The sequence below is a fragment of the Primulina tabacum genome, chromosome 18, assembly GCF_025594145.1.
Source record: "Primulina tabacum isolate GXHZ01 chromosome 18, ASM2559414v2, whole genome shotgun sequence".
Classification (NCBI taxonomy): Eukaryota; Viridiplantae; Streptophyta; class Magnoliopsida; order Lamiales; family Gesneriaceae; genus Primulina; species Primulina tabacum.
Window position 1 is genome coordinate 21,469,012 of NC_134567.1, and position 25,025 is coordinate 21,494,036.

At 35.5% G+C, this 25,025-nt stretch overlaps 3 protein-coding genes across 7 annotated transcripts in view; all 3 read right to left on the minus strand.

Annotated features, from left to right (window-relative positions):
- LOC142532799 (uncharacterized) overlaps window positions 1–12,639 on the minus strand; it is a 32,029-nt gene extending 19,390 nt beyond the window's left edge. For all 3 annotated transcript variants that reach the window (XM_075639264.1, XM_075639263.1, XM_075639262.1), the window contains exon 1: window positions 12,619–12,639. In XM_075639264.1, the coding sequence (XP_075495379.1) occupies window positions 12,619–12,624 (6 nt within the window). In that variant the 5' untranslated portion in view covers window positions 12,625–12,639. The remainder of the gene's footprint in view (window positions 1–12,618) is intronic.
- On the minus strand, window positions 248–17,663 carry LOC142532798 (dual specificity protein kinase YAK1 homolog). 3 transcript variants are annotated; one of them, XM_075639258.1, is made up of 18 exons: window positions 16,976–17,613; window positions 14,262–14,461; window positions 12,196–12,349; window positions 12,003–12,112; window positions 11,848–11,917; window positions 11,658–11,740; window positions 11,491–11,590; window positions 11,369–11,409; window positions 10,869–10,991; window positions 8,830–8,980; window positions 7,345–7,459; window positions 7,181–7,263; window positions 3,786–3,860; window positions 3,425–3,499; window positions 2,532–3,340; window positions 2,096–2,254; window positions 651–980; window positions 248–390 (listed from the first exon to the last, which is right to left on the minus strand). In XM_075639258.1, the coding sequence occupies exons 1-17, from the start codon at window positions 17,171–17,173 to the stop codon at window positions 695–697; spliced, it is 2,832 nt and encodes a 943-aa protein (XP_075495373.1). In that variant the 5' UTR covers window positions 17,174–17,613; the 3' UTR covers window positions 248–390; window positions 651–694. The 3 variants fall into 3 exon arrangements, with proteins under 3 accessions (XP_075495373.1, XP_075495374.1, XP_075495375.1); XM_075639259.1 differs by having other exon boundaries at window positions 11,491–11,569; window positions 16,976–17,612; XM_075639260.1 differs by lacking the exon at window positions 248–390 and having other exon boundaries at window positions 791–996; window positions 16,976–17,663.
- An 827-nt stretch (window positions 17,664–18,490) lies between these two features.
- LOC142533076 (uncharacterized protein At4g15970) lies at window positions 18,491–21,634 on the minus strand. The gene is made up of 4 exons (XM_075639689.1): window positions 21,324–21,634; window positions 19,941–20,306; window positions 18,909–19,387; window positions 18,491–18,826 (listed from the first exon to the last, which is right to left on the minus strand). The coding sequence occupies exons 1-4, from the start codon at window positions 21,609–21,611 to the stop codon at window positions 18,763–18,765; spliced, it is 1,197 nt and encodes a 398-aa protein (XP_075495804.1). The 5' UTR covers window positions 21,612–21,634; the 3' UTR covers window positions 18,491–18,762.
- Between the last annotated feature and the right edge of the window lie 3,391 nt (window positions 21,635–25,025).

Sequence of the window (25,025 nt, forward strand, 5' to 3'; positions counted from 1 at the left end):
CATTTGAAGAGAAATGAGAGCTCTCCATGACTGGGAGCATCATTCAATAACATGTTTCAGCAATGAGCAACCCAACGACCAAATAAGATTCCGTTCAAAACAACATTTAAAATTTAAAAGGAAGACCTACACTGAATATTGTCCCCAAAAAAACATGAAAAAAAGGAAAAAGCTAGGGAGGACAATATAACTGCGACGCAAGCATGCATATAAGAAATATAAGCACGTGGGCAAATAATTTTTGTTGTTTTAGAAAATTAAATGAATGGCTGGATTGGGGTTATCAAGCCACATTACAATACTCCCTTGCAGTCGATAACAAGCTACGATCCTTCTAGCTCTGAGGGGAGCAGGAGCTTCACCGAGAGACTCTCTAATGGCCTTTATGTCCTACAAAGTAGTAAAATTTTGATCAGAAATCAATAGAGATTGCAACACTATTTCTTTATGCCCCAGTGGGAGATGTTAAAAAGAAAGGGAATTGAGACCCGATCTAGTCTATGCTACGCAAAAGAAATACTCTCTCTCACCATACATTGTTGGATGACTAGATGTTACATATTTTATATTATATAAAATATGTATATGCCTTGATGTATCCAACAACGTATGCTACATGGGGAGGGTTTATCATGTAGCACAGAACAAACCTTGAGCCGCACGCCCTTGGAGAGGGGTTTAGTGTTCAATGCACTCAATTACCCCATTCTATGTCCTTTCTTTTTCCAGGAGAATATGGACCCCCGGAATGATAGCTGGATTGAGGAGTCTGAACGTTTAAATGACCCCACTCATTGCCACGAAAAGGCACAGATCTCCCTTGGTTATGCTGCTGAATTGGCAGCGGCCTAAAACGACTAAGAGCATTTTGTGCCAAATGAGGCATAAAATGTGACTGCTTTGTAACATGACCCTGACGGGTCATTGAGGTATTGCTGCCTGGTTCTCCAGTTGGAAAAGGCTGAAAGGGCCCATCACTCCTGAATCATATTAGAACTGAAAGGGTTAAGTCAAACCAAGCTTTAATAAACAAGAAGAGAGGGATCAAAAGAACATGAAGGAAATTTGATGTCGAATGCTGACAGCTAAATAATATTGAGAAATAAGATATCGAAAAGTTAATATATACTAATGATCGTGTATTACACGATGTGGTGTATCAATAATGAAGCAAATTAATCATCAATTAAAAATGGAACCTTGTAAATATGCGAAGAATCTGAAATGATGTAGGACCATGAGGTTTCTAAAATGGAAGAAATATGGATCTGATCGTTGAGAGTAGTTTTTATACAGTTGACTAAAGAACAAACTCCACTGAAATTAAATTTAGATAACGTAATGTTCAAATTTAGATAAGATTGAGGGAGTTTTATGTCTTGGTCATTTTACCATAATAAAGTTTTAACAGCAAGTATTATATTGACAATTTGCTTATGGAGAAGACTAATTTGGTCCTTATTGTTTGCTTGCCCAATAATATAGCAAAACACACACACAAAAAATAAATAAATAAATATATATATATATATATATATAGCAATCGCCCATTTTAAATGAAAACTGCGCAAAAGTATTCCAAACTTCATTTAGAGATTTAGGGATTGAGCCGTCGTCTGATATCAAACAACAATATGTCTAAAACTTAGATACCGGACTTCATTCAAAGATTAGGCACTATATGAATCGGATTGACAACAATCAATGATGATTCGACCAAAATTACTGTCAAGGCTCATTCCACAAGCACAATAACAACAGCAATAAATAAATAATAATCAAAACACGAGTTTCTGTAAATTATTTCTGTTGACTAAACAGTTGAGCTTGCATCTTCTCAAGTCCCATAATACAGTGTGAATAACAAATGAATAACCAAATACTTGAAAACGAACTATGCTCTAAACCCAAATCCAAAAAGGGCTAATATAAAAAACAGTCCATTTACTCCAATAACAATTCCAAGTGCACCTTACCAACAGATGCCTTGGTAGACATAACCCCAAGAAGAAATGATTGGACTAATATACATGCAAGGATGGACAAGGAAGGCTGTTTTGAAATGCCAAAATAAATTTCAAGAAAGTAATCTGACCTTTGTATAGACACACTTGCATCTGATGTGAGTTTGAATCTTTCAACCCCACTCGATGGATCAGCAGAAACAAATGGTTGATTTAAATGCATCCCCATCATAAATTCAGTTGTCATGCTGCTCATATCTGAATTATCCTCTTGCAAAAGTAGTTCTTCACTGAAAAAAAAATGCGATTATAATCAGTATATGGGAACTATTACATGATTATAGTTTAGAAGATGTTGACAAATAAAAAATGCACGTTGATCATCCATCAAATATTTGGCAGTATGTTAAAAAAATTATTGATGGGTAAAAATGATAAATATATAATATATAGACAGATGCAAGGAAAGTAGGCAACAACCAAGTAGAGCCGATGCTTATGCACTATAAATCTTGTTTAGGTTAGTTATCCTGTAGAATGGAAGCATTACTGCAATTGTATGCTCACCTGTAATTGGGATCCCAATCTCCAGGATCAGGCAGCACATTAAGAGACTCTGACTCATCGATTCCACTCACTTGGGAAGACGCTAAATGAGTACTAGGAGTTGATGAATACGGCTTGCTATGAGAAGAATAACCAGAGGACACACTCCGCGCTCCTTGTGGGAGTCTCAATGCTGATGCACTTAAGTTAGGCTGTCGATGTGATGGCGAGCCAACAAATGAAGAAGAGTTCCCTTCAGATGGACTATCGGCGTTAAGATCATTCACTTGCCCTTGGCAGAGAGAAGAGGATATACTTTCTTGGTGTTGCACATTTCCAGGATATGCCCAGTATTTTCTTCTGCTATAATGGCTGCCAGGTGCCACTTTCCCAAGAGGATATCCATGACTATTGCTTCTCACAGGGGAGGGAGGACCATAATGTCCAGGTGAGCCAGCTGAAATATGACTATATGAACTGGGAGGTGTAAATTGTGAAGGACTAGAGCCAAGAGACATTGGTAAAAAGTTTGCAGGGCTAAAACCAATCCCATTTCCCTGTGATAGTTGCATCATGCGCCTTGTATCAGGACTATTCCCCAGGATTGACATACCACTTTGTGCATAGATATTCAATCCAGAGGGACCTGCCGGGGAATTAAATGCATGCAAGTTGCCACCATCTCCATAACTTCCATAGCTGCTTCCAAGCCCCAAGCCATCCGTGTAGCTACCATGGCTTCCCAAACTACCATAACTACCAGGATGCATGAATGGCATTATTTGGTGATACGGGCTGTTTGGCATTGCCGCTTGCTTCCTACCGGAAATCTGCATGAGAAAGGTCTACCAGATGTTTCTCCATTTCCATGGCATTCCAATAAATAAAACTACATATTAAGATTGAATGCTCACATTGGGGGAGAGGCCAGCAGCAAACCAATGGCCCCCGGCTGGATGATGGTAAACCTTGACGTTTTGAGAAACAGGCTGGAAAAAAAAGAAAACAAAATGCAATTACAGACAACCATAAAGGAAAGGACCAGTACAGCAGAAAAAGGTACGCCATGCACAAAAATTACGAAAAAAGGTACGCCATGCACCAAAATTACAAATTAAGTATAATCCCAACTCTAGGAAATGCTATTCTCACAAACATAGTAAAAGGACAAGTTCAATACAATTAGAAGAAACTAGATTTTTTTCTGGTGAACAGATATCAGATCAGAAGCCAACAAGAGAAATTGAGAAGGCAATTCAATAAAAATTCACTAACCATGTGTGGCGTCTCTGGAGCAGGTTTATAAGGGCCTGTGAAAGGTTCTCCGGTCACAAAAGGATGCTTTATGGCCTACAAAAACTTTATTGATCAAATGCTATGAAGCAATGAAATTCAAGCTCCAATAAATGGCAAACAATTAAAAGAGTAAAAGTTAAAAGATTTTCAGGTAAAATACAAGATCTTTAGCAAATGCTTGGCACAACACAGTCTTTATAGACTCTAATTCAGATTTGTGTCAATCATGGTTTTATTCCCGTTTTGAATTTCTGGAGGAGCGAAAATCCAAGGCTGTGTTCGTCAGTGCCTCCTCACTATTCATTTCTTCTTTCAAAGGTTTTTCTTGTATTTTTCTTTAAAAATCTTTTGAACAATATTTTCAACCATTAATTACTAAATAGCTATTTTTTAAAAACAATCACTATATGGCACCAATAATTGCCTATGATATCAGCACTCAAAATATTTTATACAAATGCCATACAGCAAAATTCTCCTCTTTCAATTGCCACTTCATCAAAAAATTTGGGATGAGGGAAGTGAGAGACCAATAATTTCGACTTAGATGAAGATTGAATAATCTTGTCCTATATTTACGCCATAGTTAAGCAAAATATTGAATTAAAAGAGTTTCTGGAATGAAACTTAGAGAGAGATTAGCTAAATTAATTTCAAGCAGCTTATCAAACCTTAAATCTTATAAGTTGATTTAGGAGCTCATAAGCAGTAAAGTCTTATTTTTAAAATAAACCTTTTATTTTTTTTATAGAAACAATAATATATTATATAATTAAAAGTTATTAATTACAAAAAGCGAACAAGTTATTAACAACATATATAACTCAAATCCCTAAATAAATATGACAAATAAAATGTCTTAAAAACATATATAATGGAGCTTAAAAACATTGATATGTTTGGCATTGTAAAATCTTTTATCATCATGACTAACAAAAAAAGACATGATATTATGAAAATTATATAAATATTTATTTTTTCATAAATAATTTATATATAAAAATAATCTAATAATTCAAAATTAACTTTTTGTTTTAAACAATTCAACTGATTTTTTTCCGAATAAACGAGAAGGTGTGAAATTTATGTTAGATGCAATTGACCTATATAATTATAATAATCTTTTTACACAAATAAATGAAAATATATAAGCAATTATGCCAAAGTTCAATGGAGATCTATGAATATCGTTTGATGCCCAATATTTTTAACCTGATCCAACACTCAAGATATTTTCAGAACTAATGAAAATTTTGCCGACAAGAATTATGCAGGAATGTTTCTTCTTCACCAGCACAGCCCAGGAATACACATTCAACATTCATGCTGATGGGAATTGTGTAGGAAGGTTTTGATCGGTTGGCCTGAAAGGCATGCTGTGGACACCATTGATAGAGATTTCTGGATTCGAGAACAGGAGGTGGGGGGCAGGATGGTTTCAAAAGGTGGCGATAACCGCCATCAGTGATGTGGCGAAAGTGTAGGGTTGCAGCGATATTTGGGTGGAGTTGTTTTTTCAGAAATGGGGATGAAAGGATATATTTAGAATATGATAAACGTTGAGATTTTTAGGTCTTCTAAAATATTAAAATAAGATCTCATAAAATAAGTTGAGGTGACTCAACTTCCATAAAAACTTACAAGTTGTAAACTACCTATTTCCTATCTTATAAGATATATTTAAAAAAAATTACCAAACACTTTCAGTGTCCAATATTGTACAGGAATTCTTGGAGTCCAGATAAATGAATGTGTTTTGTCTGCCACAATACGATCCGAGACAGAAACTAAATTTTCAAAGAACCTCTTTCACTGACTCATAAAACTGAAAGATCTATTCGTCCAATTTATAAGACAATAGAAGAACCCAAATGTTGGTTTCAAATTTCCAAGGAAGTTGCAGTACTCATGGACAACCATAATGGAGTATTTTCCAGGAGCAAACAAGATGGGCTAATGTTTTTGTGGAGACATACATATAAATAAACATGTAGTGATACATGATCCAAACATTTAGACAAGCTATTTTCAGCATATCAGGTAACATTATTCTCATGCTACAATCACAATAAACTCAGGAATAAATTCTCTACTGAGTGGGAATGGAAATGAATCATGAATCCATCAATTCTGTCTCTAACTGATATGGTTATAATACAAATAAAAATATAAATTTGAAAAACTTGCTAATATAGATTTTGTTTATAATATATATATTTAAAAATTGGTAATGGGGTAATATTTTGTGTAGGTAATAAAGATTAAAATATTCCAAACACGCACACACATATTTACAAATGGATATTGTCATAAAAATATATGTATAATATGTTCCATGTGGGTGGGCATGACTCAGGTGTGGGGGGAATAAAGAAAGAGTATGAGGTTGGACAACATAAGTTTTGGAGTGGGTACAGCATTTAATTTTAATCACATTCCCAATCCAATCCCATAGACAAAGATCTGGAGTTTTTGATTCCAAGGTATTTTATTTCATAGGAAAATGTAATGCGTTGTTATGTCAAGTCGTCACTAAAATTTTGAGATACCTCCAGAATGGCAGGGGAAGTACTTACGAGGTTCACAATTTCTCAAAATTTTATAAACGAGGACGATTTCCAAATTCTGATAAGAGATTTTAGAACTTAAAAATTCTTTGTTGACTTCAGCTTCCTGATGCAACTCGATCTAAGGTCAGATGCAAAGTTTGTACGCACAACTCAGATTGACACACAAGAAATAAATCGGCCTCCTTCCTATTAGGTTCTGAGATATATTTATGAAGCTTAGAGTTTGTTCGTATGCTGCTTCGCAGAACCACTTGGTTCTGCCAAAGTAAACTTTACCACATTTTCTTTCTCTTATTCCACTGTCCTAATAATCATCACTGCTATGAAAACATGTTTTCCTAGATTATGTTGAAAGACAATCCAACAAAAAATGAGAGTGTTGATTTTGTACATATTTTATAACTCATTCAATGTACTAACAGAAATTCAAGGAACAATGAATTTACAGCCCTTTCCCTATGTCCTGCTCTTCTGTCCTTTTCTCATAAGAACATTGTCTACGTCAATGCAAGAGTTGGGCAAGAACAAGATCATTTCATTTATTCTAGTTGTTACTTGTCACACACAAATACCATGAAAAAAATACCTATATTATAATGAAATATACTAAGGAAAGAAGGAATCATCGACATATTGCTATCTATGTTATATTCAATATTTTATATTTCCAGTCAATTCCAGCAAGAACGAAAAATGGCTATAACTATAATACACAAAACCACCAAGGTCATGAAAATAAGAACGAACAGGTGGACCACAATGGGAGGTGCTTGAATAATTGACAGGAAGAAAAGTTTCAATCACCTGCAAGGGAGACCATCGTTTTTCGGGATCAAACTCAACAAGCCCCTTCAGAAAATCAATTAGTGCTAATCGCATTCCATTTTCTGCGAGAACAGAGTCACTTCACTAAAAAAATACATTGAAACATGCACAGTCCATTTCCCTGATAGAATATGAAAAATGACCTTTAATAATGTCTTCCTCTGCCAAATTCTTTCTATAAGGATACTTTGTTACGATTGCTTCAAGATTCATGTGATTAAAGTACTCCTTCCCAATTGATGGCTTTTTTGACTCCCTCTAAATCCAAAGGAACATTAATAAATATGATAAAGCTAAAATATAAACCAACTAGTAGAGAAATTAAACAAGAGCAACAAGGAGCAAGTTTGTTTGGTTACTGTAGTCGACTATCTTCTCCGAACTCCTATTAGTATATGGCTATATGCAGAACATATCATACGAATTGCAATGATCAATGAATAAAGAACTTGCATAAGAGCAGATGGCGGAACAAATAACAAATAATTTACTATGTAATAATTAGCATATGGACCTCAGGCATCAGTGTGTGCTAGAATTGGATTGATACGACCAAAAACCCTTTCAGTCTGGGCATACATAAAAGGAACAAAATGGGAATCTAAAAGTTCTTCACAAATGCGTGATCGTGAATTTCTAGGTTTTGAAGAAAAGATATTGTAAACCTCTTAGGGTGTTTGGTGTGCATGATAATCTGGGATTGTGGGTTGCTTTGGGTTTATCATTTGTTCGGTACATTTTTTAGTAAACTCAATCAATCATTCAATTTTGTGATTATGTAGAATTAAGTGTGGGAAAATAAACACCCTTCTCCACCCCTAGAATTAAGTATTAACAATCTTTTTTCAAAACATTTCCATTTTATCCAAAATTGCCTTTTGCCCTAGAAACAAAAAGCTCAAACAAATGATGGTTAGGGTTGTAATTATAATGTGTTAGAATGTATATTTGGTCAAAAGGTGGAAAAATTCTTAATTTATCTTAACCACAAAAATATGATATCAAACAAAATATTATATTATGGTCATATATAACATCTCTCAATCAATCATTTTTTTTAATAATTTATTACTAGTCATTCAATAATCTCATCCTTTGAACCAAGTGTGACCTTAGTATAAGAATGCAGATTTGATTGATAATGAAGAAGAATGGTGAAGGTTCCAAAATTAATGGAGAAGATGCAATAGAATACTAAGTGGTTTGCAGGACAGCTATTACTTTGTTTCCTTGTGCGTAGTCTTAATTAGTAGCGCAATTTGTTCAGCCAACAATTACCATTAGGATTTTGTAGCTGGTTTCATTTCTTTCTAAAGCTTGTATAACAGTATCCTTAAACATTGTATTTTGTAATAGATAACCGAAATATAGATAAACAAATGAGAGCAACATTTCTCTCCAGGCCATGTTCCATTTTCCACTTTTGAGCTTTTTCATGATAATATTTTTTTCGGCAGCGAATTTGGGAGGGAAACAGGGAGATGGGGGTGTTCTCATAAATATATGGGCAAAAGCTTCAAATAAAAAAAAGGCATCAGAGTTCAAATACTGGTTTACATCATTATATCGCCACCGGAAGGTAAGTCGACAATAAAGTTAGAATGATTTCATATTGAAGAGGCACTTACAATTGCATATTCTTCTTCGGTCAAAACATGGTACAGACTACAATGACTTCTAGGATTCTGGCTACTTTCCTCGTGGTTGATGCTCCCCATGAATTTAAAAAACTTATTGGTATTTTTGGCCTTCCGTAGGATATAATCCGGAGGTTTACCCCTACAAATTTCAAATTTACATGACCAAGCTATTCAGATGATCTCTAAGAAATAAATAAAGAATGATCTGCAGACAGAAGGTTACCCACATATTATGGCTTCTAACAAAAAATAAAAAGAAGCATTTTGACAATATAACCTGCTCAAAGAGAGTAGGCAGAGTATCATTTGTCTGGTGCACAAGGGGATGCAGCCAATTATAATATTTGTTTACTCACAGTAGCATTTGTTTAGATGAACATTAGTACTTTCAATATCATATTGATAAATCGGTGGGCATTTCTAACTACCTTGAAAACTTGTAACTAATGTCAAGGCTGCTTTATTTTAACTGAACTGTCACTCTGGAAAAACATTGGTATTATTCCCAAACAGCCCATCTACCAATCTATATAGCCTAAATATTTCAATTTCACTTATTTCACCACCAATGGAGATTCCTAATCTCATTAATTGAAAACATTATGATTCTGCATTATTGGTACATCTGAAATTTCACATTTCAAAGATGAAAATTTGATATAGCGACTTATTGTACGACTCAATAAGGCATCACTACATGTCAATGATGAATAAACAAAACAAAATTATCGCGCACATCTTCGAAGTTCCAGCGAGATTGATCGTCGTCGTTTGGGTCACTCTTTTTTGCATGTAATATTTAGCACTGATAATAACTCACAATCACCTTAGTATAACTTGTTACATTGAGACTCGTACTTCTCCTAGACCCTGTCCATTTTGAAACTTGACGACAAGTGATTTCAATCAAATGTCAGTAAATATAAGCAGGACTAAGCATCTTGTAGTTTCCAAAGGAAAAAGGTTAAAAACTAAAATGGTTCGTGAAGCAGGTAAATTTTTTACTTGACTCAATCAGTGTTGTAAATGGCGGGAGGCGGTGGCAGGCGGTCAGTGACCGCCTACCACCTCGGCTGCCTAGGCGATTGAGTTTTTTTTAAGCAATAACATTTTCATTCCAAGCCTATAGGGTTGTTTTGAAGCCCAACAATTTATTATAGAAGACTCATGGCCCGTTTATTATGGGCTAACGCATTGGCCCAAAAATACAAAACCCCATAATCGAATGACTTCTTCTTGTCTTCTTTTTACACGTCTCGGCCGCTTCTTCTTATCTTCTCTTTAAAGTTGATATCGTATCTCGTTTTTCTTTAAAACTCGAAACTCTAGGTCAAATGGCTTCTTCTTGTCTTCTCTTTACACGTCTCGGCCATTTCTTCTTGTCTTCTCTTTAAAGTTAATATCGTATTTCGTTTTTCTTTAAAACTCGAAACATTAGCTCAAATGTCTTCTTCTTGTCTTCTTTTTACATGTCTCGGTTGCCTGCTCGTCCATCTCCGCCGCCTCGACCGCCTATGCCGCCTGTCCAACCGCCTAGCCAGCCGGATAGCTTAGGACCGCCTAAAGAGGCTGCCTGATGCAAAAGCGGGCGGTCGAGGCGGCAGGCATTTAGAACACCTGACTCAATTTATTTGGTAGATACCATAAAAGATAACCAACACCCTCTCACATACGAATTCGATAACTGGACTTAACTCAGTAAAACCTGCTCAAATAAAAAGAAACTGGTAGCACCAGCAAACTAAAACTGCGATCAATTCACATTGTCCCAACGCTCTAAACAATACTATTTCCAAGCAGCACTTATCATACTGTTCAAAGCATCAAATGAAATAAGAAAAAGGGGCAGGATTGGAACAGGTGAAAAACTCTGAGCAAAAAACCCAGCATTTTACCCACTTGTCACAAGGTGTTTATCTTAAACGTCAAGGTGCACAACATGTAGCAGGATATGAAAATTATTTCAGTGGTTATTCAATAAAAGGTGTAAGATTTAATTAAACTTTTGAAAAAATAAAGTACCATACCCGAGTATTTTAATCATCCTCCTCAGAAGATCAAACTCTGAAGCTCCTGGAAACAATGGCAGCCCCAGAAATAATTCTGCAACTATGCACCCAAATGACCACATGTCGATTGCCGTAGTATACCTGGGCTATGTTAAGATCCCAAAGCATGATTTACAGCACAAAAAAATCTGTTCGGCGAGGAGAATCCTTGAACAAGAAGATGGAAAACAAGAAAAGGGAAGAAAAAGATGACCCGAGGATCCAATTCCTCAAAATGAGTGGAAGGATTAATTGGTGTCTTGCCCCTGATCTATCAAATTATTACACCTCTATAACAAAGGAGAAAAAAGGAAATGCAGCGATCAATATCATATATGACATGAATGGAAGGTGCATCTGAACCATTCTGCTCTGACATGAAAGGTATTGAGTCATAAGACTTAAATGCTTGAGAGAAATTGATGCACAAAACATAGGACTCGAACAATAAAATATTTGATCTTATATGTTTAGGATACTGATATCCAAGAAGAACTTCAGGAGATCTATAGTACCTACTCTGCGAATGAAACAAAAAAATGAAACTCATACACTTCATCATAATCAAGAACTTGACGGTTTTACACTGGAAAATGGTCACCTGAATATATGAATAAACAGTACGATCTTCCATACAGGCTGATCCAAAGTCTATGATTTTGATTTCTGCTGGCTTCACACTGCCAATTTTATAACAAACCCTAGGAATGAAGATGCAGAAGATGATAAACACTTCAAACAGTCCAACATCACCAAGGAGCAGCTCACCTTGTGCATAGTAAAATGTTTTCTGGCTTCAGATCACAATGAATCACGCCAGCATCTTTCATCAACGCCAATCCACACAATATCTGGATGGGAGAGATCAAATTTAGAGCACAGATTAAAAAAATGCATGGTTGTGGCATGGGTTAACTTTTTGCAAAACAACAACAAACTGAAGAAAGGAATCCGCTACCTGTTTTGAGAATAACTGCACAATGTTCAATGACAATCCACGAAAATGGTTCAACTTTATAAGCTCGTACCTGAAGAACATGTTTAATGTTGTGACCAAGTATTCACATGCAATTAATATTGATGACGCTTTAAATAATTTGGTAAAAAACTTACAGATTGGTGTCCAACAGCTCAAAAGCAATGCACAAATGACGCTGATACACAAAATAATCGTATATTCGAACAATGTGGTGGTTATCATCAGGATCAAACTTCTTATTTAACTGTGGAAAATTTAAACAAACATTGCAGGTGAGTTTTGCATTTAAAACAGATAAAACTAAAAAATCCAATTGAAGGACTTTACTGTTGTTAGAATAGAAACTTCAACCAATGCCTGCTGATAGTAAGCAGGTAAATTTTTAATTATCTTAACAGCAACAAAACTGTTCGTTTCAGCAACCCAGCACTTGGCAACCTGACCAAATGTTCCATGACCAAGAACATCTTTGGCAATGTACCTGCATATTAGAGAAGTAGATGACAACTTATTTTTCCAGCATCTTATATTTCCTCCTGAGATAAAGGAAGAAAATAGAATGTAAAATGGATAAAGTGGAAACCGGAGGAAAAGTAGTATCTGTTTTATTTGATATAAAGATAAGTGAGAAAAAAGAACCTAAAGTAAGCTATCTCTTACCCAATTCATATGAATGTAGGTCTAAGGAGAGAAAATATGTCAAGTCTCTTTATCAATTTAATCTTGTCATGTCCTCAGAAGAAGACACACTTCCATTTTGTTCTTGCTCTCGCACATTTCTCTCAACATGTAACTGGGTAAATTACGGTGTACTCAAAAAGGAAAAAAAAGTGAAGTTTTCTTTCTGAAATCGCATTGACTTGTGCAAACAGTGACGAGCTGCTTATAGAACTGCTGTTTCAACAATGATCAAGAACCTAAGATATTCGAATATTGTCAAAAGGAGCATCTCATGTAGTAAGGTCACCTGGACATTAAATAGTTCGTGGAATTTCTCTTCATTAAGGAATTGTTAATAATGATGTTTTATCTTTATCTATCTTAACTAATAAATTTGTCATGAATGAGTATTGCAAAGGATGACTGGTATTAAAATAGAATTGTAGGTGAAAGAATGCAAAGAAAATTAGAAGATAAAAAGAAAAAATAGATAAAAATACTTAAATTGAGGAAAAAACATGATTTGTTTACTTTGAAGGTTATAATGCCAATAACATTCAAATTTAAGTCACATCACAAATAGTCTTGTCAAACAAACATTAGATTATTTTCTTAAAATGAAAATTATAAACCGACATATCCCAAAATCACAATTTTTATTGTATATTTCACAACTCTTCTCTTGCCCCATCCTTCTAAAAAAAATTACCCATGAATGGCTTAGGATACTAGTAGGATCTCAGAAGACCAATTGAAATTGGTCATGTAAAGTGCTGGACATGTAATGAGAATTGTCGGTTGAACAAAACACCACCAACTTAATTTTTATAATCTTGACATGAATGAAAACCATAGAGTTTACAAAATCTGATATTACCCAAAGCTGGATAATAAGGATGGATCATGGAAGGAAAGCGGCAAAGGACGCCATTGTATCGGCCTGGATGTGGATGAAGATGAAGTCGAACTTTCATCCCCTTCCAATTCCGGAGGCTGCGATTCCCCTACAATTGTCTCATTACAGACCTCATCCATAACACCCACCCCTCCCTTCTACTCTATTTATGTCATTATCTGTTAAAATAAGAATACAAAGAATCTCTCAAGAGTTGGAATTTAAGAGCGCCTATAACACCTCAAATTTGTGATCATTAGATTGGACCCATGCCAAAACAAGGATGACTGTTCAAGATGGACTAAGCAAGCAATTGGCTTTCCTAGTCACACCCAAAATATAAGGGGCTATAACCCCCAGCATATCCATGAAGGTTAATTCCCTAAGATTTTCACTCTTGACACATCTTATCAAGACAAAACTAAAGACCTTCATGGTACTCTTACTCAACCTTTCATGTTGAACAACATTTAGAAACTATTTCATTAAGTAAATAGCAGGTGAAACAAATAATGATCTAAACTGATGTTCTGAATGATTTCTTGAGACAATTTGATACGAGAGGTCAATGTCTTTAAGGTATAATAGTACAGGCAAGGTTACACTTGCAACCTTTTTGAAGGTATGGCTAGTGAAATCATAAATAAAATATTTCATGGCATACTTGTGTTTGCATGCATGCACCACATAGTTCCTCGTTGGATTTTAATACATCATAAGTGAATCAGAGTTTCACATTCATGTGATTAAAGTGCTGCCTACAACTCAATTCCTTAAACGAATCAAACACCTAGTAGATGATAATCAGCAGAAGGGCAAGTCCTAGGTAGAAACATACCTTCTCCCTGAGTCTAAATTGATCAGAACGAAGTTCACGGTAAGAATAAGGTCTGAGTTTGCATTATCAAAGCCACCATTGAAAAGACCTTCAGATGGTGATGTCAAGAACCTCTTTGGATTCAATCCCTCTGCATAACGAAACTGAGAGTTGCATGCTTGGTATATTTCAACAATATCTTTGGTCAACCTGACAACCAACTGCAAAATGGAACAAATGTCACTCACATGTCTCCAAGTCAAAGCCAAGATTCCAGACAACAATTAAATAACCCTGAAGGTCCAACAAGCTAACGAACCAAATAAACAAAGCTTAAGATCTGAATTAACAATTGAAATTTCTGAAAAAGATATCAACCTACACATACTACCTTTCCAAAGTAACACTTAAGTCAATATAGCTAATTTCCCCCTTCAACAAAAAGGAACTAATAAACCAAACTTCAAAGATCTAATTGAATTTGTTATGACTTTGAGATAGTTTCCATTCTTAAATCTTCTGCATAATTTCCTGTTGCTATGACATCATGCATAACACATTAACAGGACCATTCATCTAAGGACAACAAAAGTAAAATAGAAGCCAAAACTAAAACATTACACATTTAAAGCATCAAAGAACAGCAGACAATATTTTGTAACTAATTCACGGATATACTGCACTGCTAATAAATCAACACCAACTTGAACCACATCATGAAGTAATTTTTTGTTCATCAAAACCATACATCCACAAATATAGTTTAACTTGTTTCTCAGAAAAGGGGCCGGGAGGGCAAGGCCAAAAGATTAGATGAAACACAAATCATACTTCGTTGGAAAATCAAAGATAAAATATATCAAGTTAACAAGAAATGCACCACATGATAATGATGAGACAACAATGTAACAGTAATATAGATCCAAAGAGATAGATTAGCTTATAACAGTACTCTAAGTTCCCCAAAATCATCATAAGAACATAAGCAACACAGACCAGAGACAAAACCATACAAGAAATAATATCTTTGGGGTTAATTTACAATTAATTTAATCCAAATTTCATCCGATCAATCTAGCTCCCAGATGCAGTACATCAATTCCATATCATGCTGAGTATCCAAAGTTCCAATGAGTTCTCTTATTTTCCTACCACTATTGTCTAAGCTGTCTCTTATTAGAAATGTCTTGACAATGAGTATAATCTCAATCCCGGTAGCAAATCTTAACCAGCTGGTTCAATTGGCACATCGTCCCAATATATAGCCAAAAGATCCTGATCTCCAGGTCTTCGATTTAGTTACTTTTTGACTTAAAACATCTTTAAAATTCGGAAAATTTTCTTTTCACCAAAAAATCATTGTCAAAGTCATTTCCTGAAAGTGCTCACTGTCCTCAACTCATTCCAACATGAACTCCAGTATGTCCTCTCCCACTCTGTTTCTGATAAGAACCGGTGATACGTCGTCCACAGAATATCATAAGGTGGCATTGATTTAGCCTTTGGCCGCTTTCAGTCAACTAGGACAATATCTTATAGTAATATATAATAGTAATCCAATAAATAATGCATAGCGAAACAAAATGGGATACAAGCAGTGAAGGATTCAAATAATGTTTTTTGAACCTCAATGAGATTCATGCAATGAAGTGATCATGTGTAATGATGTTATATAAAAAAGTAAAGAAAAATAATATCCAAGACTCTTAGCTGAAAAAATAATGTAGAAAAGATTTATCATTTTCAAAAGTTTAGGCCAAAAAAGGATCTAGATAGAGAGGAGTTCAACTCAAAAGCCCCAATATACAGATTACTGATTTCTCAGCCATTTGATGAAAGCTGTGACAATTGTTGTTCTATCTAAATCGTAAATGTGTAAGCAATTCTTTTTATACAAATAACATATCTATATGTATATATATAGACACATGCACAAAATAATATGAAACCAATAACATTATTGTGAAGACGAAAATAATTTACATAATTTAGTCATCAGAGAGCTATTATCAGATTTTAAAGAATTCCCAATTATCTATTACAACTCTTATTTCTAGATCCCTACGGTCATTTGCACAAGGCAATTACCTTGACGATCTTAAACGACTATCTATATCCTGTTGAAAATTAATTTTTCCCAATTTGATCGTCCATTAATCAAAATTAGCAATTGGCACACACTCGCAAGTCGCAACGTCTATGGAGCCTAAATGCTAGAATACATAATTTTATCTATGTAGATAGAACTTTGTTTTAAAAAGAAAATTAAATTATTTAAGGATTATCTCTACAATTGTTTCATGCAAAAAGACAAAAGAGCTTTTTTTGAACCACCCGCACTTAACGACAGATAAGATAATAACCCTTTCTATTTCCCTGTCCTCGGTGTTTTATGTCATTATCGTCCCTCCATTAAAATCCCAGGGAAATAAGTCGCAATAGGATAAAAGATCACATGCTTAGATAGAATCAGTTCTTCTTTATGCACGCCATGGTATCAATACATGCATATCAGCATATGTAATAGTTTCTGGTCTCTACATCAGGTGATATCAACATAAAATAAACTTGTGGTCATGAATAAGTAATTAAACCCATGAGCGGATTGTATCAATCGAACATAAAACACATAGTTACACTAAGAATCAGCGATTCCCTACATGGATGTCCATTCACGAGACGGTACCCCAAAAACATGCAAAAATTCAAGAAAAATGACAGGCAGGGACACTTACAGGTTTTCTAACAACGACCCGTAAAGGTTGGGGCTTTAACTTAACACCCAAAGCTGGATAATAAGGACGGAAGGACAGCGGCAACGGACGCCATGGTATCATCCTGGATGTGGATGAAGATGAAGTCGAACTTTCATCCCCTTCCAATTCCGGAGGCTGCGATTCCCCTACAGTTGTCTCATCACAGACCTCGTCCATAACACCCACCCCTCCCTCCCTCACTTCTACTCTATTTGCGCGTTTATCTATCTATTACAATAAAAATACAAAGAATTGACTTCAGATTAACACTGGAAAAAGCTCAGAAACTGGATTCCAACCAGTGAGAAGGTTTAATCAATTCATCGGCGAACATCCAGAAGACTGTAACCCCATTTCTCATTCCCCAATCATCGCACTCGCCTAAAATCAGGAAACAAGATCCATCAAACAGGAAAAATATCAGGCGATGCAAAAGATAACCAGAGCGAATGAGTATAAAATCGATCGATCGAGCTCCCTGCTGCGACTAAAGGGGAAAAAATTCAGATAGCAAAATTCCTCAATTGATAATCGCTATTGAAATTGAAAACATGAGGATTGAATTCAGTTTCTTCGGATATGCGAGTTAGTGACGGAAGGGAAGAACAAAAGAATTATATTTTTTTTATTAGAGAGAGAAAGAGAGAACAGGTAATAGACGCTGTCAGCAACAGTAGTGATAAAAACGAGTCGGGTTTTGTCAAAGCCTGCCACCTCGACCCGTTAAAAGTTTCGTCATTCACCTTTTGACAAACTAGTTTTTTTTTTTTAGGATTGATATTGAAAAAAAGCTGTGTGAGATGATTTCATATATCGTATTTTGTAAAACGGATATCTTATTTGGATTATCTATGAAAAATATTATTTTTTATGCTAAGAGTATTAATTTTTATTGTGAATATCGGTAGGGTTGACCCGTCTCACAGATAAAGATTCGTGAGACCGTCTCACAAGATACCTACTCGCTAATATTCCATCATTGTTCGACGTGTTACAATCGAGTACAGTTCATCCCAAATAATTAGTGATATATCAACTATCAATTACTAACTATCAGCCGTTAACGAAATAAACAATATATAAAGTTTGTTCAGTATGATTTATTTAAGTAACGTGAGTTGCATTCTAATGTATTAATTATGGTGTTTAGTCACTGTACAGCAGGGATTGTAGGTTTCATCGTCATAAACAAAATAGATATGAACCCAAATAAGTCAGATCTTAAAACACAATATCTTATCTCTTAAAAAAGCACAATATCTCTACATGTCGTAAAGGATCCGCAAGTTGCGATTTACTTAGCTAGCGTGTTTGCAGGCCAACACAATATGTACCGAAAGGGTTCTATCATCAGTTAAAAAAGACCCACACACGAGCAAATTGATCATTCCCGCGTGTCCAGAATTGAAATTTTTTTAGTTTCACTACTTTCTGGTTCGGGTTTAGGAGGAACACCAACATTGAAAATTGACAAATTTCACCATCAATGCGAGAACGAATCCTGTGATTTTCAGGTAGAAATACAAGAAGGTACATTGAAAATGGTTAGGATACTTCATTTACTACTATACGTTTGTTTACCTTATTTACATCAGATGAAAAGAAGAGTGTCTCCAAGTTCAAAAAGACACCAGGAGTACATTAAATACATAGGAGGAATGCAAGTATACAAATTCTGTTTCATGGCAAAGTTAGTCGTGTGTGTGGATCAGAATGGACAAGTAAGAGAAGATGTACAAGGGAACGAGCGAAGTTCAGTCAAAATGTCATCTATCCAAAATCTGTCTCTCATCCACGGATGGTTCCGCTGCCAATTGAAGAGAATCAAGGCTAGAAACAATTGGAACAAACGCGAGTTAGAAATGAATGAGATCAAAAGATTAAGGTAAAATGTGATGAGGATCTACGTCACCTGCAATTTTGTGGAACTCTCCATGTGGACATGGTTTGTTTCAAGCTTGGTGGTAAAGATAAATAATGTTTCCAGTCTTCGATCAAAATTCTAAGGTCATGAAGTTTGCTATCCAACCCAAAACAACAGTTGGCATGCATTGTACAAACTTGGTTTAGATCTCTACTTGGTTCACAAAAGCCACCAAAATAAGCAGTGTCCAAGAATTTGATTCTCAGCCCGACGTCTAAGATGAAGGTATCATACTTAATTCTATTGAGAACGTCTTGGTCGTGTAGTTGTGGATATTTTTCACGTGAGGCGTACCAGAACTTGTAAAACTCTATCGACCTGTTATTTGACCTCACAAACTTGAATCCTCCATTAGGTTTATTTTCTAGATCATCAGAATTGCCAGAGAAATGATCACATGCTATCTGAAAATCAGCATCCGATTGGAAGTGAGGAAATGGATCTCTGAACCACATGATATCTGCATCCTATAAATACGGAAAAACAAAAAATTTCCATAAAAAATTAAAAGAAATTAGGGATAAAAATAGGATTCAGAATAGACCAAATATTCTTAAGTATGGAAAGATTGAATGGCTTGCTGCTGCTGACCTCATTTATGAAAGAACAATTTCCATGCAGAACATTAAATGATAAGAATAACAAAGGATACCAATAAAGTATCCAGGCAACAAAGAAAAATATGGAAAAAGAAAACTATTCAGCTCCAAAACATTACTTTTGATAATTTATCATCACATTAGATATTTTTTACGGGCAATATTTTGATCTCCCCAAAGATGAAAGTTTTTTACCCACACAAATAAGATAAAAAAAAATGGGGAAAGATGTCACATCATTTACATAACTAATATACTTGGGAGACATTTCAGACGATGTCAAAATGAATTCCTGTTCTTTTTCGGGTTAGAGTGAAAAACTGGGACGACAAACAGTCATGCACATAACACACAGACACATACACACACATACACACACACAAGCGGTGAATTTATTTTACACAGGGAAGGAGGAAAATACCGTGAACGCAAAGTTGTATCCCATTTCGAGTACAGACCGAAGGAAATCAATTCTTCTCCACATCATCTTCAAGTAGTTCGGTCTCATAAAATAAGCCTCACGTGAAAAATCAACCCCTTCTGTAATGAGGGCAAAGCAATGGGAGTGCACAACCAAACAACGAGAGAAAGCCTTTCGATCGAATGTAATAATAACCAAATGATTCAGAAGATGGCGAGTATGCTGTCCAATTCTGAAGCTCTCAAGAAATAGATCGATCACCGAATTCGGAGCTCCCCAAGCATCATTCAGGGTAGTCAAGATTACTGAATTGTCTTTCATTGATGCTTCCTTCAAAATTCGTTCAAGACTATACTCCTCACTGTCCTACAAAAATAATAAAATAAATATATAGGAAAAAATGAGTGATAACTCTGTGAGGAAATCTTAACGTGCTAACATACCCCAGAAAGTGAGAAAATGGGGAGGTGATAGATATAAAGGATCTCGAATTGACGCCAACCAAGTATGATTGGTATGAAGAAGATACACCAGAGTGGCTACAATTTGATTAAATACCTTCAGATGTATAAGCATCATGAGATAGCGTGACCCCGAGAGTTATCAGAGTATATAAAGCAAATCATAGCAAAATCATAGCCTGATTAAGTTTAGATAGAAATCAACACCATGGAGCTACAAGATTTGTGGATATAAATATATGGCTTGAGGACGTTGTAAATTGAGATTGGAAAAGCTTCTATATAAGCTGTTATTGCTATTAAAGCAGGTTAAGTACTTCGTTCCTAGCTTTTTCATATATGCTCGTGCCAAACACGGAAGTCTTCTTTAGAGATGGAAGGATGAGCAACGGATTATGGTGAAACTTTCAGAACCAATCAAAGTGTTACTACTTTGACAAGAATAAAAAATACTATCATGTTTGTTCACGTCCCAAAAAAATTTCAGTTTGTCCTTGATTGCTCAGGCTACTTTGTATCAGACTCAAGCACGCGGAGAGTTAGTAAACTAAATTCATAGATCTTTTCAAACAAAAAATTATTCTAAAATAACTAAATTAGCATGTAGAAATTACTACAAGTTTTTAGTATAATGATTACCGATAAATTCAAATTTACACAATGAAGAGGTCCAGGGGACAATATACAGTAGAGAAATCCACTGCTTGATTGACACAAAAAGAAATAATATCCCTTCAATCAATACAACAATGTTTATGAATCTATTTTTTTTAAAAAGATAAACTTTATACATAGAAGGCTCATCTATTGGTACTGATAGTAGCATTTACTCCACATTTAATCACTGAAACTTATATTCAACCTCCTGTCTGGTAAAATGCTCATGCTTAAGGAAAATTAAGGGGACGAAAAGGGAACTGACCGAGCTAGGAGAAGCATCTTCGAAAAAGGGTACCATATGAGTGACAATGGGGCTGTAATTGTAGTAGGAAACTCGGAAGCCCACGGAGTCGGCTGCTCTGTAGAGGAAGAAGCAAGAGAGCGTCATCATCAGCAGGAGGAGGATCGTAATTGCCGCTCGGCGGAGTACGGAGGCGCCGGTGAAGAAATCCGACGGCATATCGACAATCACAGTGGTCGGAGAGGAGAGAAACGAGAGCGAAACCGTCGCAGCGTGAGAATCGTAGGCACCCGCACTGCACTGCACCATTCTCTCTTTTCAGTTTTGCAGCATAAGAGATTTCGTCGATTTCGAAAGAAATAGTTTTTGTTATTTAAATAACGTTTTTGGTAACGTATGGTCACTGCGTCCTTTTCATGTATTTATAAAATATTTATAATTTTTTAAGTAATTAAGTTGATTTACTTTAATTTTTATTATTATATAAATCTTGCACTATATATATATATATATATCACATGTATGCAAATGAATTAAATTACATATTTATTTTAATTAATTAATTTAAATACTTATTTGATGCATATTATATGATTAAAGATTTGATTGCATGATTAAATGATTATATGACATGATTTCATGAAATTGAAGGATTTTACTCGAATACTCGATAATAGGCTGGGGAAGGGAGACCGAAGACTATCAAGATAAAATAAATATTTTCAATAAATACTTTCAAGACTTATTAATATGATTAAAATGATTAAATTTTTCTAAAAATGATAGAGTTCAAATTATTTTACGAGATGAGCACGATTTTACCCGAGAAGTCGGTTTTGGACAAACAAGGGACTTTAAAATATCAAATGCATTATTTTTCAAAAATAAATTTTTATAAACTTTTATTTTTCAATTAAATAAGTGTTATTGAGCTCAATTTAACTAATTTGAGTAAGCATAATTGCTCCTATACTTGAAAACCCGAAACCCAAGCTCGTTATCATGCAAATTAAAATCTATAAAAATAAAAAGTTAGGTCTTTTTGCACCCTATCAGCCGAAATATTCACACACCACATACACTAAAATTCGAGAAGCGCATAGGGAAGAAAGCTATGGTTCTTCGTCACCCGTTCGTTCCTTTTCGTGCCCATCGGCGACGATCGTATATTCGAGCGTTGTAAAATGCAAAAGCACGTTTTCTAAACTTCCTTGATGCATCATTCAAACTATCATATGAATGTTTTGATTAATTTTGCATGAAAAATATTTACGTTCGATGGGTTTAACGATATAACGATTATTTTCAAAGCTTTGATGTTTTTACGCTTGGTTCTTTAACAATATGATTCTTAAGGGCATGTTGCAAATAAGAGACGTTTAAGGGATGAGAAAAGAGTTGTTAGAGGATAAAAATACATGCTGGAGTCGAGCTTGGCTAAGGTTGGATAGCACCTAGGGTTTCCTACTTACACTGGACAATTAAGGGCTCGGCGCCGTGCATGGCTCGATCAAGACTGAGCTAGGGGCTGGGCTGGATGTGGTTAGGCATTAGGAAGAGTCCTAGCATGGCTAGGACTCTTGGTCAGCAACCGAGGAAGACTCCCGTGGGCTAGAACTCTCCACTTGTGCGTGCAGGTGGCTCGTGCGACTGCAGTGGACTCGGCACTGGCTGGGGCTATTGCGCAGGGGTTGGGGCATGGTCTATTGAGGGTCTAGAGGGTTGGGGCTCGGTGGTGGCTCAAGTAGAAGAGTCCTAGTCGAGTAGGAGTCCTAGGCGTAAGGTTTCAACCGCGGTTCTTGTTCATGGCATGTACAGGGATGTCCAGGCGTGGTTTAAGGGCTGGTTAATGAGTTAGGTGTATCCAGCAGGTTCCCTAGGTGGGCTGGTCAGGTGATGATCGAGGTGGCTCGATCATGGTTCAAGAAAATTGAGGGTTGGCTCGGTTCGAATCATGCATGGTTCGAATTATGGCTAGGAAAAAGAAAAAGGGTTGAACCATGGTCCACGGGGGTCGAATCATGGTTCACAAGGATAATTCATGTATAAAAAGCTTATGTTTAAAGTTTGGAAAGAAAATATTAAGTTTCAAATTAATTCGGGATTAAAACGCTTCACGAATTAGTAATTAAAGAATTAAATCGAAATCCTCGAATTTACGTCAAATAAAAATATCTAAAATTTAATTTAAGCTTAAATAATTATTTGGGATGGTGTAGATTCAATAAAATCAAGACAAAGTCAAAATCGATAAATTTTACGTCCAGGGGCAAAACAATCATTTTACACTTGGGTAGTACGAAAAGGCTTGGCAGCGTCGTGAAGAGGTCATAACGCATGATAAATGATATAAAATGATGATTTTGATGAAAATATGGAATTTTATCATTTTATGGTAAATCTGTGCAATTTTTACTATTAAAATGCTATTTTTGAAAATTCGTGATATTTTACGGAAAAAAAGGAAAAATATTTTGAAGGATGTAAATTGACTGTGACAAAGATGATATAGGATAAGTGGGAGATCCGTTTTAAGAAGAAATGGTGAACTTACAATTTTATAGGAATATCGTGAGGGAAAAGGCCCAGAGGGAGCCCGTTTACGGGACAAGGCCCCAGAGGGAGCCCGACGATCGTATTACCATATTTTTTTACGTCGGTGACTAAGGCCCGTCCCTATACACAATGATGAGCTAAGACTGATCAGTCGACCAGAGGATAAAATGCTAGTCACTTTCAAGGATCAAACTTCACCCAAAATAATAAATGATGCAAAGCTTTACGATTTTATGATTTTACGATATATGATTTATTTATGCTTAAATTATTTTAAATAAAAATATGATTTTAATGCATGTGCATGTATATGTATTACTCATAAATCATATTTAGGACGTGTTGAGTCATTAGACTCACTAGGTTTGAATGCTGCAAGTGATGATGATATTGAGGAAGGCGCTGACACTTGAGTGGATCGAGTTCGACAGTACACTCTCGAGGGACTTTATTTTCCACATTATTTTGTTAGTTAAAAGTTTTAAAGGATTTTTGTTAAGGATTTTATTATAGATTTTATGCTTTATCTTGAAGTTAGTTTTGATAATGATAAAGGTAGACGTTGAAATTTGGTAATTGACGATTTTAGAGATTTTATGCACTTGAGATTTAAATTGTTAAATTATTTTTAATTGTGGTTTTTGAATTAACGGATAAAAAAAATTAATGGAATTTTAAAGTAAAAAATGAGGGTCGTTTCAGTTGGTATAAGAGCCAAGGATCCCCAAAGGGTTGTGTACTGCTATTCCGATAAGCTCGAGAAGTCACGCATCAAGTATGTGAGTTTTTACTACTTTATATATTTATATGCTAAAATTCTTTAATGCTTACATGATGCATGATATAGAGGTTAAGTGCATATTATTTTAAAATGTTAAGTGCATGTTGGTCACGTGGTTGGGACGAATTGTACAGAGATGCCTCCTAGACAAGTTCTTCGCAGTGATAGTGAGGGTAGACACGAGAAGGAGATTCCGCAGCCTCCTCCTAATCAAGATGCTAACGCTTGTGTACTAGCGGGCATGGCATAGTTACTTGAGAAGAAAGTTGGAAATGCTACGAGGGTTCGATCGGAGGCAGTCCATGAGCGTTTTAGGAGGATGAACTCCGAGGATTTTCATGGCACTACTGATTCGTTCGTTACTAAGGGATGGATTCAATCTTTGG